The 16,217-nt window shown below is 35.3% G+C and overlaps 3 protein-coding genes across 3 annotated transcripts; 1 reads left to right on the top strand and 2 right to left on the bottom strand.

Moving 5' to 3' along the window:
- The first annotated feature begins 406 nt into the window (after window positions 1–406).
- Window positions 407–4,619, top strand: LOC106142911 (polyprenol reductase). The gene is made up of 4 exons (XM_013344869.2): window positions 407–1,043; window positions 1,504–1,692; window positions 2,458–2,765; window positions 3,851–4,619. The coding sequence occupies exons 1-4, from the start codon at window positions 716–718 to the stop codon at window positions 3,941–3,943; spliced, it is 918 nt and encodes a 305-aa protein (XP_013200323.1). The 5' UTR covers window positions 407–715; the 3' UTR covers window positions 3,944–4,619.
- Window positions 4,620–5,125: 506 nt separating this feature from the next.
- Window positions 5,126–9,221, bottom strand: LOC106142901 (tumor suppressor candidate 3). The gene is made up of 6 exons (XM_013344848.2): window positions 9,030–9,221; window positions 8,674–8,955; window positions 8,118–8,258; window positions 6,620–6,908; window positions 5,630–5,822; window positions 5,126–5,247 (listed from the first exon to the last, which is right to left on the bottom strand). The coding sequence occupies exons 1-6, from the start codon at window positions 9,105–9,107 to the stop codon at window positions 5,232–5,234; spliced, it is 999 nt and encodes a 332-aa protein (XP_013200302.1). The 5' UTR covers window positions 9,108–9,221; the 3' UTR covers window positions 5,126–5,231.
- Window positions 9,222–10,628: 1,407 nt separating this feature from the next.
- On the bottom strand, window positions 10,629–14,766 carry LOC106142924 (V-type proton ATPase 16 kDa proteolipid subunit c). Its single transcript, XM_013344882.2, has 3 exons — window positions 14,536–14,766; window positions 12,340–12,526; window positions 10,629–11,599 (listed from the first exon to the last, which is right to left on the bottom strand). The coding sequence occupies exons 1-3, from the start codon at window positions 14,606–14,608 to the stop codon at window positions 11,395–11,397; spliced, it is 465 nt and encodes a 154-aa protein (XP_013200336.1). The 5' UTR covers window positions 14,609–14,766; the 3' UTR covers window positions 10,629–11,394.
- Between the last annotated feature and the right edge of the window lie 1,451 nt (window positions 14,767–16,217).

Genomic DNA, 16,217 nt, shown 5'->3' with positions numbered 1-16,217 from the left:
TATTCAAATCTTAAAGTATCTACATAATTAAAAATAGGTTCAAACCATTTTTCGTATGAATTTTTTAATAAACTCCCATTATTTTTCACAACTTTACATCTACAACAAGTACTTAAAAAGTTTTGGTGGGACCGGTTTAATTATTGAAAAAGAATCGTAAAATACTTTTCTTGTATGTACCTATGTATTATGCATAAAAAACGGTCAAATCTACAGAACCGACAATTTGTAATAAAGAAAAATATACGCAGGCGAAACCACGCTGGAAAGTCTAGTATTGCGCGGACTAGGCTTCATGGAGTTTGACTTTAGCATAAATAAGATTAAGATGAAAATTGAAGTTGACGTTTACATCACGTCACTTTTAGGTCTGTCATTCAGTTGTCAATCGAATCAGCTGAGGTTTGTGTTCCAATATTGTACAGTTTTATTTAAGTGGTCAAAAAGTTCAATTTAAATTTATTTCTACAACTAAAAGTTCGGCAAACAGTCAATCATCACCAGGAGTGGTTCTAAACAAGCACTGAAACGGAACAATCTTCGAATTATCGCTCGCACTCAACAAAACGAAGGGGAACGAGAATAAGCCAGCAAGGAATCAAGTTTAGAAAGTTTGAATTATGTAGGACATGATACAGTTATCAGTGTTATTCAACAACAGTTCCAGTGTTAAACTGCAGTACATTTCTGTCCGAGAACCTAGTGATCAGTCATAATGTTAAACATACTGGATATTATTTTCCTAGGCTTAGCTTTCGCGGTCACTTTTACCGGTGTTCTCATTAATAATTTCGAAAAACATGTGCCTGCTTTTATTATAAAGGGCTACAGATACGGCAGCTTCGCGTATAAAGGTTCTGATGCAAATTTCTTGCAGTTAATAGAGATTCCAAAGGCTTGGTACAGACATTTCTATTTGTTTTCATCATTATTCGGTGGAGTAACATTGTTTTATATGATATTGGTTTATTGTTGGGGTTTCACTGTGAACGAATATGTGAGATTTATATTGAGGTTGTTACTTGAGCAAGAAGAAGCATCAGGTTTGTAAATTAAACATTTATTTATGCATTAATGTTACCTTTTTTTAATATGACTCTACATTTGTGTAATTGTATTAAGAGTACTATGAATGTATGAGACTCATGAAAAGATTGGTGAATGTAAATGAAGTACAACAAATTTGTCTCCTCTTTTATATCTTGGCAAAATGTAATTCAAACCATTGTGATTTAATGTTAATTCAAATTATAGAATTTGGATTTGTATTTAAAAATACTCCTTAACTGAATGGCTGAAGTCCAAGAGCAGGCTAAGGTAGAAAATGAGATATTAATTAAAATACATTTAATTTATTTATATCCATATTTTAATATTCCAACTCTACATCAAAACTGTCAACTTTTTTTGGACATAGTTTATACAAAAGTATTTTTTCAAAATGGAAATTTTTTTTTCAATATCTTCAATTTTTTTTCAAAATCTTTATAATTTATTTTACAGTATCCGTAACAGCAGCTGTTGTTACAATGACACTCCTTACAATCCAATGTACAAGAAGGTTGTATGAAACCTATTTCGTGCAGGTTTTTGCTAAAACCAGCAAAATGAATCTGAGTCATTACCTAGCAGGCATTATACACTATTTTGCCTGCATTGTGGCTGCTGTTGGCCAAGCCCCATTGTTTTGTGGTAAGATTGTTGCATTTTTTTATATTTTTAAGAGAGAGGCAAATAAAAATGTTCTGACCAATATAATATTTTAAAATTCCCAGCCAATCCGGTGGGTAACTTTGATTAATAGAGTCTTAAGGTTTGTGACTAAATTGTATCTCAATTGATTTTTAAAAAGAAAAAAGAGACCTCAATATCCTCAATTTTTGAAGTTGGTTAAATTACTAAAATCTCCTAAGTGTAACAAACACTAGGTACCGAAAACCACATCAATTAGTTCAGCCAAACGCGAGATAATCACTGACAAACATACATATACAGGTCAGACATGAACCAACTTTAAAAAAAAAAAGAAAACGATTCCTTTCTTTTGTGGGCTCTAAAGAAATATGGAAAGGGAAATAATGTTGTTTGCCTTCACCCAGTTAGGACATGCCTACTTAACTATAAAATGAGTCACAACACTATAAATAAGCTATGATATATTCTAGTCACGTCACTTGCTGTTGCAACGCTATTCCCTCGTAATTGTCGCGAGTTAGTTAATTATGCCACGGACATATATCAATACCGATAATAAAACAGTAAAAAAAATTGTCTGTACATTGTGTATTATATTTTTTAAAAAAATTATAACCATGAAGAAATAGGAAATGAGGATGAATTTTTAAATAAAAATTGTTTGTATGTTTGTTTGCACACGCTAATTTCCGGAACTTCTATGTTATGTGTAGGTACTTATATAAAGGTTTTTAATAACACCTTTAATTTCTCAATTTCAAGGCAAACAAAACCGAGAAGGGATCGTGTGGAATGACGCATGGACATCAATCTTCATCGTACCATGCTCGATCACATTCCTCGCGTGTTGGTATGAGCAGTTCAAGACGAACCTTATTTTCGCGAACCTCCGTAAAGATAAGAAAACTGGTACAGTGGTCAGCGAGGCACATACGGTGCCGCACGGCAGGCTGTTCAATACAGTGTCGAGTCCGCACAGATTGTGCGAGGTCGTGATGTACACTGTACTTTTATTTCTGATGCCGACTAAGACATTCTTCTGTATATATCTGTGGGTGCTTGGTAATCAGGTGTGTAGGTATATTATTTTTCTCCATTCTTAATACTATTAATCAATATTTATCATGTGTGCCGTCTGGTTCCCGGCACCAATACAAGAAAGAACAGGACCACTCCATCTCTTTCCCATGGATGTCGTGAAAGGCGACAAAGGGATAGGCTTACAAACTTGGGATTCTTTTTTAGGCGATGGGCTAGCAAGCTGTCACTATTTGAATCTCAATTCTATCATTAAGCCAAATAGCTGAACGTGGCCGTTCAGTCTTTTCAAGACTGTTGGCTCTGTCTACCACGCAAGGGGTATAGACGTGACTATATGTATGTATGTAATCTTTACCATGACCTGAGCTGAATATTTTTTTTATTTAAAATTTTATTGCAAGAAAATGTACAAAAGGCGGTCTTAATGCCGTTTGGCATTCTCTACCAGTCTCCCAGCTGACCAAACAGAAAAACTTTAAGTTGGCGGTGCGACAAGATAATTGCCTTATTACAGACGTAAGTCGCTTCATGTACAGTGGCAAAAACTTAACCCCATGTTTTAATGAACGAGGTGTCATGTTGCTCTGTAGATGGCTGTACCCGACTTAACTTACACCATTTTGTTCTCATATCATTGCACGCACGACGCCGTTTGTATCGCGCGAAAAACTAGCGCTGTTTCGCTTTTTTATTTAGAGACAGCTATTGTTTTTCGCGCGATATTAATGGTGTAACGCGTGTCATATGGGTATAGGTATTGTGGGTCATAGGTTCAACAAATTTTTATTATACCCATAAGTATTAGTAGATATTTTATTGAAATAATAACTTAATCTATTTAAATTCTGCATCTTAAACTACTTCGAACACCATTGTAGTGGGAGCGATGATTCGGCTTGACTGCCAACAAAGAGAAGATCTTCCGCCAAGCTAGGTGTGACGCCTGGGGAACCGCGCGACAGACGATCTTGAGTCGCAGTTGTATTTATGCTACAATCCGTGAAATCTTTGCTTGTGCGATTTAGACATTTCGCTGTTTTTGCCTGATAGCGTCGCGTGATTGGTTGTAGAGATGTTGCCACGCTATTAAAGTTAATATTTTTGTCTATTTCAGATTCAAACCGCCATCCAAGCGCACGAATGGTACATCCAGACTTTCAAGAACTATCCAAAGAATAGATGGGCCATCTTCCCTCAATTAGTTTAGTAAAACGAGACTGAAATTATAATTACGTATTTGTAATCTTATAAAAAAATGGCACAGTCCAACAATTTATCTGTTCACGGAGTATATTGCCCTACGTAAAAATATTAAATCGTTATGAATGTAATTAAAAAATCACTTGTCTGCCTTCACGCCAAATACCTCTTTTTAATATTGGCGAAATAATTGCAATAACAAAACAAACTGCCCGAGTTTCTTGTTCGCGTCAAGAACCGTATTTTATTTAAAATTATTGCGTTTATGGATATATTATCTGTTCCACTGTTTTTCTAATCGCATAGATATTTTCAAATATTTTGTAGGGATGACAAGATCTTAAGTAAAGTGGACATAGATACCTGTTGGCCTTGCCTGTAAAAGGTCGCCAAGTTATAGCTCCACTTCTAATTTTAAGACCGCAATGTGAATAAAATACAATATAAAATCCCTCTTTCAGACGTGTGAAAAAACAATATGAAAATGATGTGTATAGTGTGGGGAAAGGAGAAAAAATATGGTAAATCTGATCGAAAAAGGCTGATATGTTGTAAACAAGAATATTTATTACTTTTAAATAGAGGCTTTATTTATTGTATAAAGAAAAAGAAATGTTTATCTCCAATATTTTACATTAGTCAAACGAAAACATATTTTGAATAAAATAAATTGTTTTAATTTAGTGGTCTTATTATTAATTTATGTCACTTGTTATACCTGTATTGCTATTATTTTCTATCAAAGAGCTAGAGCGAAAGAAATAGAGGATTCCATTTGATATCTCATAAACAAACTTCGAAGAGACAACTGTCTTTGCCCCTTATATCTCCTAGCTTGACATATTATAAATGCAAATATATGTTTGTTACCTCTTCACACGTTATCTGCTAAACAAATCTTCTTGAAATCTGTTGTATTATAGAATTGAAGAGTCATAGGATACCTTTCATATCGGTTAAAACTAAAGTTCCTGTAGGATTTGCAAATAACCTTTTGTAGGTGACGCTAAATTCGCGATGGCGAAACTGTGGGTTAGTTAGTTTATATTACCAAGCTAGTTTATATTACGACATTAACTGATTCAGGCAAATTATTTAGCACTTTCATTATTACTGGAATTGTTTTCGAAGACGAAATTTTGACCACATTTAAAGTAATTTTCATCATAACAAAATAAAAAATACATCATATTCTCAACTTTTTATTATTTCATAAAAGAATTGCACACCGATTAAACACTTAAATGGACGAATAATGTATCCTACTTACTCATTATCACTATCCGATGATAACCTTACTTGAACAGGAAGCTGAAACAAAGGAAAGTATACTTTAAATCTGTATACAAAAAAGATAAAAATTACTTAAATGCATTCAATATAAAAGGAGTGTATTTAATTCTGCCAAGAACCACATGACTACTACAACTATCTACCTATATTGTGTTGTACTTTTCAACATACATACATGTAATCACGTCTATATACCTTGCGGGGTAGAAAGACCCAACAGTCTTGAAGACCACATTCAAATAAGTGACAGGTTGCTAGCCCATCGCCGACTAGAAGAATCCCAAGTTTATTAGCCTTTAGTCTCCTTTTACGACATCCGTGGGAAATGAGATGAGAGAGAGAGTAGTCCTATTCTAAATTGCCGGAAACCACACGGCACCAATAAGAACAAAAACAATACCTGTAAGGGTACCCTTGGGTCTTAGCTCTGAACACAGAGAGTAGAAGTGAGAAGAACACGCAAACTAGAACGAGACCGACTACAGACTGGAACCTCCGTCTCTTTCCCTCCGCCTGTGTCCGCGCTATGTCGCAACTCTTCACACCTCCAGCGGCTTCTATCATTAAGATCATACCGACGACCACGGCACCATCTTGAGATTGGGTTAAGGAATATTTTTTTTTAGATTTTCCATTATCAACATAATTATAACTTATTTATTGCTCACTAGCTTTTGCTTGGAAAAAAACCCCAAATAAAAAACTTAACCCAACACTTATTTATTGCTCACTAGCTTTTGCTTGGAAAAGACACCAAATAAAAAACTTTCAAACACCAAAGTACTTAATTTAAATTTAGCGTCACACGAAAATGCAGCACATACATATCTACATACCATCACGCCTGTCTCCCATTGGGTTAGCCAGAGACTATGGACTTCCACAAAAAAATGTTTTATTGATTTAAAATGCAGTAGGTATAGGACAATAAAAACTTTAATAGTTTTTGTTACTACTATTTGTCTTTAACAAACCCCAACTACGAGTTTAGTATATCCACACCCACACATGTAAAGTAACTAATTTTAAAAATTGAAACTAATACAGGTATTAAACGCGCAAGTAACAGAAATATACATACGTACCTAATGTACGTGCGTGTTCAATAACTGTGTTTAAAAAAGTATTGTTTAATACCGCACTGGCCGCTAACAAAAAAGTAAAAATTTTAAGAGACGAAAAAGTACGATCGTCTTTTGTTAATTTTCACAACAATGACTTAAGACGCAGTAAGTTTTGATTAATTTATGTTTTATATTTTAGTTTTCTTCATTTTTACCTACACACAGTATTTTATATTGTAAACAACCTGTGTTATTTATTAAATAGTAATGGGAACTAATGTTCCGAAAATCCGCATACGAAAAAGTAAGATTATGTAAAAGGATACTCAAAATAGCTACGATATAGCTCTCCAACACAAATTGACCGTGCGAACCGCCGTTTATATAAACGGGGCCGTTCTTCGTTCTATGATAGAACGGTGGCCCTCTGATCTGGTTCCACATCTGCCCGGAGACCATAGCGAAACAGAAGAAGACGGCAGCGGTCGCCCACATCTGCTTGTTGTAAAGGAACTCGAGGTTATTTCTGCGTAAATATAGGAATCCCGCTACTAATATGAAGAGCATTGCAAATGCTACGGCTCCCGAGTAGTTTGGAGGACGGAAAACTCTGATCTGAAAGAGACGAAGTTGATATAGAATAATATTTGCATGCTTTATTTAATAGCTAATGTGCCGTGTGATTTCCGGTACCATTAGAAAAGAAAGAATAGGACCACTCCATCACTTTCCCATGGATGTCGTAAAAGGCGACTAAGGGATAGGCATATAAACTTGGGATTCTTCTTTTAGGCGACAGACTAGCAACTATCACTATTTGAATCTCAATCCTACCATTAAGCCAAACAGCTAAATGTGGCCTATGAGTCTTTTAAGACTGTTGGCTCTGTCTTTCCTGCAAGGGTAATGGATGTGATTATTATGTATGTATTGAGATAAGAATAGTGACAGATTGCTAGTCCATCACCAAAAAGAAGAATCCCAAGTTTATTTGATTAACTTTTTACAATCTACACAAGATGGAAGACCACGGTTAAGGAGTATGGTTAAGGAGTGTGATGGGTGTGAAATTGAGTGACCGGATAAGGCACAGCGTGATAAGGGAATGTTGTGATGTGAAAGAAGATGTAGTTACAGGAATAGAAATGGGTATGTTGAGATGGTTCGGTCATATTGACGGCCTCTGTGGCGCAGCGGTAGCGCGCTTGTCTGTGACACCAGGGGTCCCGGGTTCGAATCCCGGCCAGGGCATGATGAGAAACGAACTTTCTCCGATTGGCCTGGGTCTTGGATGTTTATCTATATAAGTATTTATTATAAAATATAGTATCGTTGAGTTAGTATCTCGTAACACAAGTCTCGAACTTACTTCGAGGCTAACTCAATCAGTGTAATTTGTCCCGTATATATTTATATTTATATTTATATTTATATGGAGAGGATGAATGAAAACAGGTTGACTAAGCAGATATACATGGAGAGTGTGGAGGGAAAGGTAGGGGTGGGAAGACCTAGACGAACATATCTTGATCAAATTAAGGACGTCCTGGTAAAGGGTCAGGTCAAAAGTACCCGAAACCGCCGAGCTTGCATGAAGAGAGTTATGAATGTGGATGAAGCAAAGGAAGTATGCAGTGATCGTGGCAAGTGGAAAGAGGTAGTCTCTGCCTACCCCTCCGGGAAAGAGGCGTGATTTTATGTATGTATATATGTATGGAAGACCATGTGGCCTCCTTGCGAGAAATACAGCATCACTGGAAGTAATATGCATCTATCCTCTGTCCGCAAACCTATAGTGGATTAGTTGATTTAACTTATACAAACCTGATGATCAGTTCTGTCTTGGATCCACTTAGCTATAGCTTCTGCATGGATTCCCGCCCTCTCAAAGTCCATGGTGTCAGCAGGCTTTGGCTTGCCTTTGGCTGGGAAGTGCATGATAACCGGGGCAGTGTTGAGACGAAGCTGAAAATTTTGTTTAAAATCAAATTAAAAAATGTATTGAAATATTTATAAATAATTGAACAATTGTGTGAGTAGTAGTAGTGAATAAAATACCATTGTTTGTGCCTTGTGGGGCTACAAAAGAAATGCTTTATAATGATGTAAAGCAAGAATAAAAATATAAGCAAGCATTTGTTTAGAGTAAAAAACAACCATTTATAACCACAACTAAGAAGATGCAACTAAATAATAAAATAAAAAAAAAACCAACAAATGCATTAGGTACTCTTCAAAGTTTTGAGGAGTCAAATTAATTGGGACACAGTTCAAAGTAAGAAGGAATCTCCACTCTATGTACCTACTAAAACTCCTCCCAAACTCTCTTTATCATACTTTCTATTCAAACATTCAAGAAAACTTAAATAGAGGTACATACCATTTGGAAGATGTCTGATCCCTCATCAAAATCAACCATTCCAAAGAACAGTTTATTAGTGTATGATGGGGAAAACCTAAATGAGTTTGCCACAATCAAGTACTCGTCGTAAACGTGCTGGCAAATAGCGCAGCGCCGGGACGGTGCCATTGCAGTAAACATAATGATGAACGAATAATCCCTTGGTGGGTTCTTCACATACTCCTTAAATTTACTCAAGTTCAACGGAATTATAGACTTCTTAGCCGTCATGTCAGTCAACTGCGAAATCTTCTCGTCCGCCTGAAAGGATATTCTCGTATTAATTAAGATCAGTGAAATTGTGAGGATAGCCGGTTAGTGACTGACTAACTTACCCCTTTCGTGCGAACTTGCGCGTGTCCTGCATTGTAATTTATTATTATAGCCAGACACAGTAAACCTAAGTATTTCATAACTATTCTATTTCTTATACTATTATTTGAGAAATTAGATTTTAGAAATTATATTCACAATACAACAAACTCAAGAAGTGACAAATTGACAACTCAACGGCTTTGACAGTAGGGAGAGGGACACGTCAAAATTTACTGACGTGTTTTGTTGCGTTTAGTTGTACACAATTTTGGCTTTACAAAAGTACTTAAAATCACGCTCCCTTTTTGGAGGGGTAGGTAGAGACTACATTTTTCGCGTCATAGAAAAATATAATAAAAAGAAATAAAAGGAAAGAACCTTACGAACCTTGACTGTATTAACTTTATGTACACTTTCATAGATTTCACCAACATCATTCTTAATCGACATAAATAATAATTTGTAGATTCCAAAATAGTAAGTTTTTGGTGGATTGGGATTCCTAGTTCATGTCGATACATGCATACAAACAAACATATGATCACGTCTATATCCCTTGCGGGGTAGACAGAGCCAATAGTCTTGTAAAGTCTGATAGGCCACGGTCAGCTATTTGGTGATAGATTGACAAGTTACAAGTTTATACCCAAGTCTTGAACAGCTGTATGGCTTAATAATGGAATTAAAATTAAAGTGACAGAAAAAGAATCAATACTTTTTTAGTCTTTCCCTTGACTGACTTTTACAATCTGCATGGTAAGAGAAACACATGGCATAAACTTGATTTTATTAGCTACCAGGCCAGCATGGACGCGTCTTTAGAACATGTATTTAAAAAGGCGCAGGTACTTACTCCTTTTCACAGTACTGTACTTTGCTTCCGTGATATTTTACAGAAAACCTATATTACTCCTGAAGGCTTACATAAAATCGGTGCTGCAGTTGAGTTGTTACAAAGAAAAATACAATAATAATTTTTCCCTTGTCCGGAAAGCTGATATTTCTTCAAGTTGTACCACCACAATGCGATTTATATTAAATTACTAACATTTGCTGGGCCACAGCTTACACTGATGTGATACATGGCCTTATTTATGTTCTGAAGGACCACAAAGACACCCTTGTGTCTTTTGGTACTTCGGAACCTGGATCAAAATATTCAAACTAAATAACTCTTTCATACCAGGCGTTTAAATCAAAATATACTGAAACTAAATGGATTCAATAGAAAAACTAAGTCCATTTTTAAAGAAGTTGTTTTTAAAATATTTTATTAACACAATTCATTCAATAACACCAAAGATTATAACATTCTCTAACATGAACCTAAAATAAAAATACAATTTTACCTAGATGTATTTACTTACCAATTTTATAATCATTCAAACATCATTTCGACTATGAGGTATACAGAATAAATATATTTGAAATATTTTCACATTATAAATTGTCAGAAATGTACCATTACTATATAAATACTTTGATTACGACACTGTCATATTATAAGTCATGTAAGCATCTGGCTAAGCTTAATATTATTTTTACCATTTTAATACTTTCGTTCGAAAAAAGGAAAATAAAATAAAACACAAAACAATAAATAAAGTAGAAACAAAAAGTATGGAATGTACAAATCATGTTTATTCATTGATTCCTGGCAATACAATATTTGTGACCGCTGTTTAGCCACTTGAGAAACGATTAACATTCGTGGGTCAAACAGTTTAGGATACATTCGTCCACTATAACACTGAAAGCTATTTAGCAATAATACATAAGCCAGGTTTGACCTTATCTCGCAATCAAATACTGGTACACAGTACCTGGGGGTTTAACTGTTCATAAATTATGTTAAGATAACTTCTCTTGGACATAAATTCCTACTCTAACTGTAAATTAGTTTCGCCTTAACGCTAAAATAATCTAGAAGTGATATCAGATTGTATGACGTATTCGCGGAGATTGGAACGCGCAAATAAGGTTGATATGTCGATAGGTGAAGCTGAGTCCCCCTGTCACCGAAAAATGAAATAAGACTGCAATAAATTAAATTAAAAGTTAAGTGTCATCGCGCGGTAGCGTGTGATAAGGGTTTCGAATAGTTGATTCGTTTATAAAATAGAGAAATATATTTGTATATTTCACGACTCGTGGCGCGACGCGGCCGCAGCATCGAGGCGGCGCCGCGCGGGAGTTGACGCGAAAATAGAAATATATCATTTGAAGTACTCAACAAGTGTGTTCTATACAGGGTGCTCCGAGCTCCTATGCGGGTTTTTTCGCTACCGGCGACGACGTCCCTGTGCGCGACTCGTGAGCAGATCCCGACGGCACGGCATAGAAACTCGGAGCAATGGCGACGGGAGATGAGCGTGCTATGTACATTTACTTAGTGTATAGGTAGATGGCGACAATGAGGCCGTAAAGACCTAATACTTCGGCGAAAATGAGGATAAGGATCATTCCGACGAATAGTCTAGGCTGTTGTGCAGTACCGCGGACACCGGCATCTCCCACGATGCCTATGGCGAAACCGGCCGCTAGACCAGAGAACCCTACGGCGAGACCCGCACCCAGGTGGATGAACCCTCTGAAAAGATTAAAAATATATTTTTAGGATCTGGTGATAACGAAAACATATTTATAGTAAGATAACTGATCAATTACTTTCTATAAATAACATAGTTGACTTGTTTTCCAATAAAACCTTAATCAAGTATAAGTAAGTGTAGTCCATTCATAAAATGTGACAATTGATGGACAAGCAAAATGTTCTTAATTTTTTATAAGTAGCAAAAAGTACTATCAGAATCTTTTGACATTCTGTGATCTTATATAATAAGATTGATGATAGTTTATTATCTCTAATAATTCATGCAATCAAATCAAAAGAGTGTAAATTTCAAGGAAATATGAACCATAGAATATCTTACATGAATTTGGTTTTACACTGAGCTTTCACTTCCCATTCAGTTTGTAAAAGTCAATCAAAGAAAAGGGTAATAAACTTGGGATTCCTTTAGACGATGGACTAGCAACCTGTCACAATCTGAATCCCAATTCCATCATACATACATATGAACATTTCAGTCTTTTCAAGACTGTTAGCTCTGTCTACTCCTATTGATTGTAAGGGTCTGCCTGCACAAATTCAAATCAAGCAAGCTGCATTCTCATTGACTTTGCTCCATAGGAAGGAAAAACAATGTGTACCGTTAGTGTAGACTCTAATTTATCAAAATTGGTAAAGCTATTTTGAGTAGTTTCATTACAACAAAATATCAAATCTATAAAGTATGAATATACGAATAATTAATTTTGAATACTAACTTGTATAGGGAGTAATTTGATTCATCCAAGGCACCCGCAATCAGGACAGCTACGACCAGCCCGTAGATGGCTATAATACCCGCCATGACGACGGGGATGATGGACTTCATGATCAGCTCGGGCCGCATCACCGACATGGCTGCGATACCCGTACCTGACTTGGCGGTACCATATGCCGCTCCCAGCGCTGGAAAATTATAAGGATTGAGTTAAATATATGTACAGAATGCAGTAATTTAGGTACTTAATAATAATATATATAATAATAATAATTTAGCTAATAAACTAAGGTTTTGTTTTGAAGGCACGGGTCTAGCAACCTGTCACTGACTTCATTCACATAGAGTGATTCTGGTTAATGTGGCCTTGTAACTCATTACATCATAGACTGAAGGCCATACTTAGATAAGACAGAGCCACTACTCTGTCTATCTTGTAAGGGAGAAAGTTATTACATGTGTATGTATGGATTGTACATACATATATGGATAAAGAAATGTAATGCACAGTCCTATGCTAAAGTGAATTATTTTAGTCGCTACCATATATATTACAGTTTCTAGAAAGAATATTTTTAACTACACTAGCAGTACAATATCATACAAATGTTTAAGGTCTATGTATATAATCAACCATTGTCATTTTGATACAGAAAATGTCTGGGAAGATTTAATTTTGTCTTTTATACTATGCCTTGCCATTATTATGTAAAATGGCGAAAGAAAAGTTGATTGTACAATGTTCTTAATTTATTTAGTTAGACGACTGTGCTTCTTGTCCCATAGATCCAATGATATTGTATAATTATTATTGTCGCACAAAAGATTAGTGAAATCAGGTAGATAAGACATTGATATTTTAAATTCAAGAGTTGTCCTACAAAATCAAAGTTCAAAATTATTGTTGACCTATTAGGTATACTAAAATCATAATAGGTCATTCCCAGACTCCTCTCCAGAGAGGTAAATGTGTAACCAGGACTAAGACAAGAAAAAAAAGGTATAGTAATTACTATACTTATCTGCATCTATATAAAGGTACTGGGTTCTTTACTATAATATTCTTACTGTAAATAGTCTTTTGTAATAAGTATTTACACAGATATTTCACTGCATGTCTAAGTGTATTTATTTAACAGTTTGTGTTATCAGTTGATAACCAATGACGGGAGCATGCATTTTTATGTAGGCCAATTTGTATAGTCTATAAAATATTATGTAAATTGTTTTGGAAGAACTATTAGGAGTGACTTATCATAGAGAATAGTATAATGTTCATAAAAAAGTATGAGTAACATAAGCTTTTATGTATAAAGGGAGAATAATTGTGATCCACTTGATTAATAAGTTAGTGAGAATTACAATACCTATTTTGAAACATTGGATTGATAATAAATGTGGTCAACATAAGTTTATGAAATTAATTAACTTTCTGCCACAATTATGTACAAAAATAATGATAAGTCTGATTAAATATGTACCCATGGGCGGTAGAAAATTTTCTAATTAATAAGACTACCAAATATTTATTTCAATATAATAAATAAGAATTATAATACAAATAATTGTTCAAGTCAGGTACTTGAGAACTTCAAATTCTTATAAGAAAGCATCACTTATCAGCTGATCAATCACGTGATTTAGGTCATGAGATGGTGATGATATGAATTTGGTTAATACATTGAAAATTTGTCACAAAAGAACGTTCTTTTCGTGATCAAAACCCTTTCTCATTTCATTTCATGGTTTCACAATCAATGTAGTGTGTGCATGACATTTACACAGTGCTGCCAACCGTATCGCAACAAAAACCCCAACAAATTATAAATCACATGACTGTATTATTCACCGGAGAAAACCTACGCCCCCATTCATTTGGCATAAAAATCGATTTATCTCGCTAACTCAACTTCATGAAGGTATTTGTCAAAATCAAACTAGAATAATAATCACAATGAAATCATCTCAGACATTCATATTCAAATAGGGCTCTGGGAATCGAAAGGCGCGGTCGATCGACTACTATATTTAGAACGTCTAAAATATCATGTCCTGATGTTGCTTGTATCGATTTTTATGCCATGTTTCCCTACGCCGCTAGTTTTGGATAGGAAATTGTATAGGGGAACTTATTACAAAGATCGATAGTGATACCAGATGACCATTTCAATTAGGACAGAACAAAAGTTGTACATACCGCTAAAGATTATAGCTGAAGCCGCTCCCATAACTCCAAAGAACGGCGAGTAAGCCGGATTTCCAGACGACATTTTGATGAATTTATGGGAGTATTTACAGGTCCCAAAACAATGTGATAGCTAAGGACTATCTGCACACGCTCACTCCACGAAACTACTTTGGCGGAGAATAATATGGCCCGAGCTTTGCAAACTCGACAGAATAGGTCATATGACGATTGATATCCAAGGCAGTGCTCGATATGACCTGAGTTCTGATTGGTTTTCAGACGTCACTTCCAAAATGCGCAGCCAATCCTGAGCTTCCGTGATCGTAGTGCTGTGACGTTCAATCCTCATTGATGTGAACCGCTGGCCAGCAAATTCCTTCTGCGCATGCGCCGAACAGTACTTTTAATACTTATAATAATTTAAAGCATTTTTTTGTAAGTTTACTTAAATAAACTACTTTTTAAAATCAAAATATATGTTATCCAATGTAAATTATATTTAAAAAAAATCATTTATTATTTATACAATATAAAAGATCTATAACGATGCAGTTTTGTTTTTTTTTATCAGGAACACACGCGCATACTCGTTTAATTGTCTGAATCAGGTACTCTTAATCTATGAATCAACTCTGAATTGGAATTTCTAGTAAAGTACATAGTGTGAGTAGAAATGTATTTTGCCAACAAGAAACGAGACGAGTCGCCGTTTGCTTAAGGAAAAGTCATAAATACATATTTCACTGGTATCGCCTAGCGTCGGTAGAATTAAAATATTTGGGCTTTGCGACTCTCATTAATAATGTGAAGTGTTAGAATAATTATAAAAGATAATCTTTTCTATTCGACATGGCAATGGTACCAGCTTTCTGAGCACTTATCTCGGGACTAGTTCGGGACATCCATCTGCAGGGACTGACATTTTTTAAAATAATTCTCAACTCTATCTTTGTACCAAATTCCATCAGAATTCGATTCAGTGGTTAAGGCGTACCAGCGTCAGAGAGACAGTTATTTTCGTATTTATGAAATTAGTAGAAATAGCTAATACCTACATCCGGCATTTAACAGATATTCAGATAGCACTAAAATTAATATGTTTATAACTCTGCTCATAGCAAGGCTCGTTTGTGAAAAAGCAGAATTTATGTGTGTATTTCTAGATATTAATTCGATTGCTAACCGAGGTCTTACGTTGAAAGATATAAACATCTTTTACAACCCAATTCTATCATTAAGCTAAACAACAGCTGAAAATGGCCTTGTCTGTTTAAGTGTCTCGGCTCTGTCTACTCCACAATGAAGAAAATGCTGCAGTGCAGTTTGTTAAGGCTTCTTCTGCACTGACGCTTTGGAAGCGGCAGTAAACTTAGTTTTAAGTAGGTAAGTAATTTATTTGACGTCAACCAAGTGATCAATTATAATGAATACCCGAAACCTCAGGACCTGCATGAAAAGATTTATAAATATGGATGAAATCGAAGGAAGTATGCAAAGATCGTGATAAGTGAAAAGATGTAGTCTCTGCCTACCCCTCTAGAAAAAAGGCGTGGGTTTATTATGTACCTATGTAGTATTATTAAGTGACATGAAGTGTCCCATAATAATTTATAAAATTTTTGAATTCAAGGGACGTGATTATATTTATGTTTTACCGTACATACCTAGTACCCCGTTTACTAAACTGCGTT

Source organism: Amyelois transitella, chromosome 6 (assembly GCF_032362555.1).
Source record: "Amyelois transitella isolate CPQ chromosome 6, ilAmyTran1.1, whole genome shotgun sequence".
Lineage (NCBI taxonomy): Eukaryota > Metazoa > Arthropoda > Insecta > Lepidoptera > Pyralidae > Amyelois > Amyelois transitella.
This window is presented reverse-complemented; position numbering and strand designations above follow the sequence as displayed.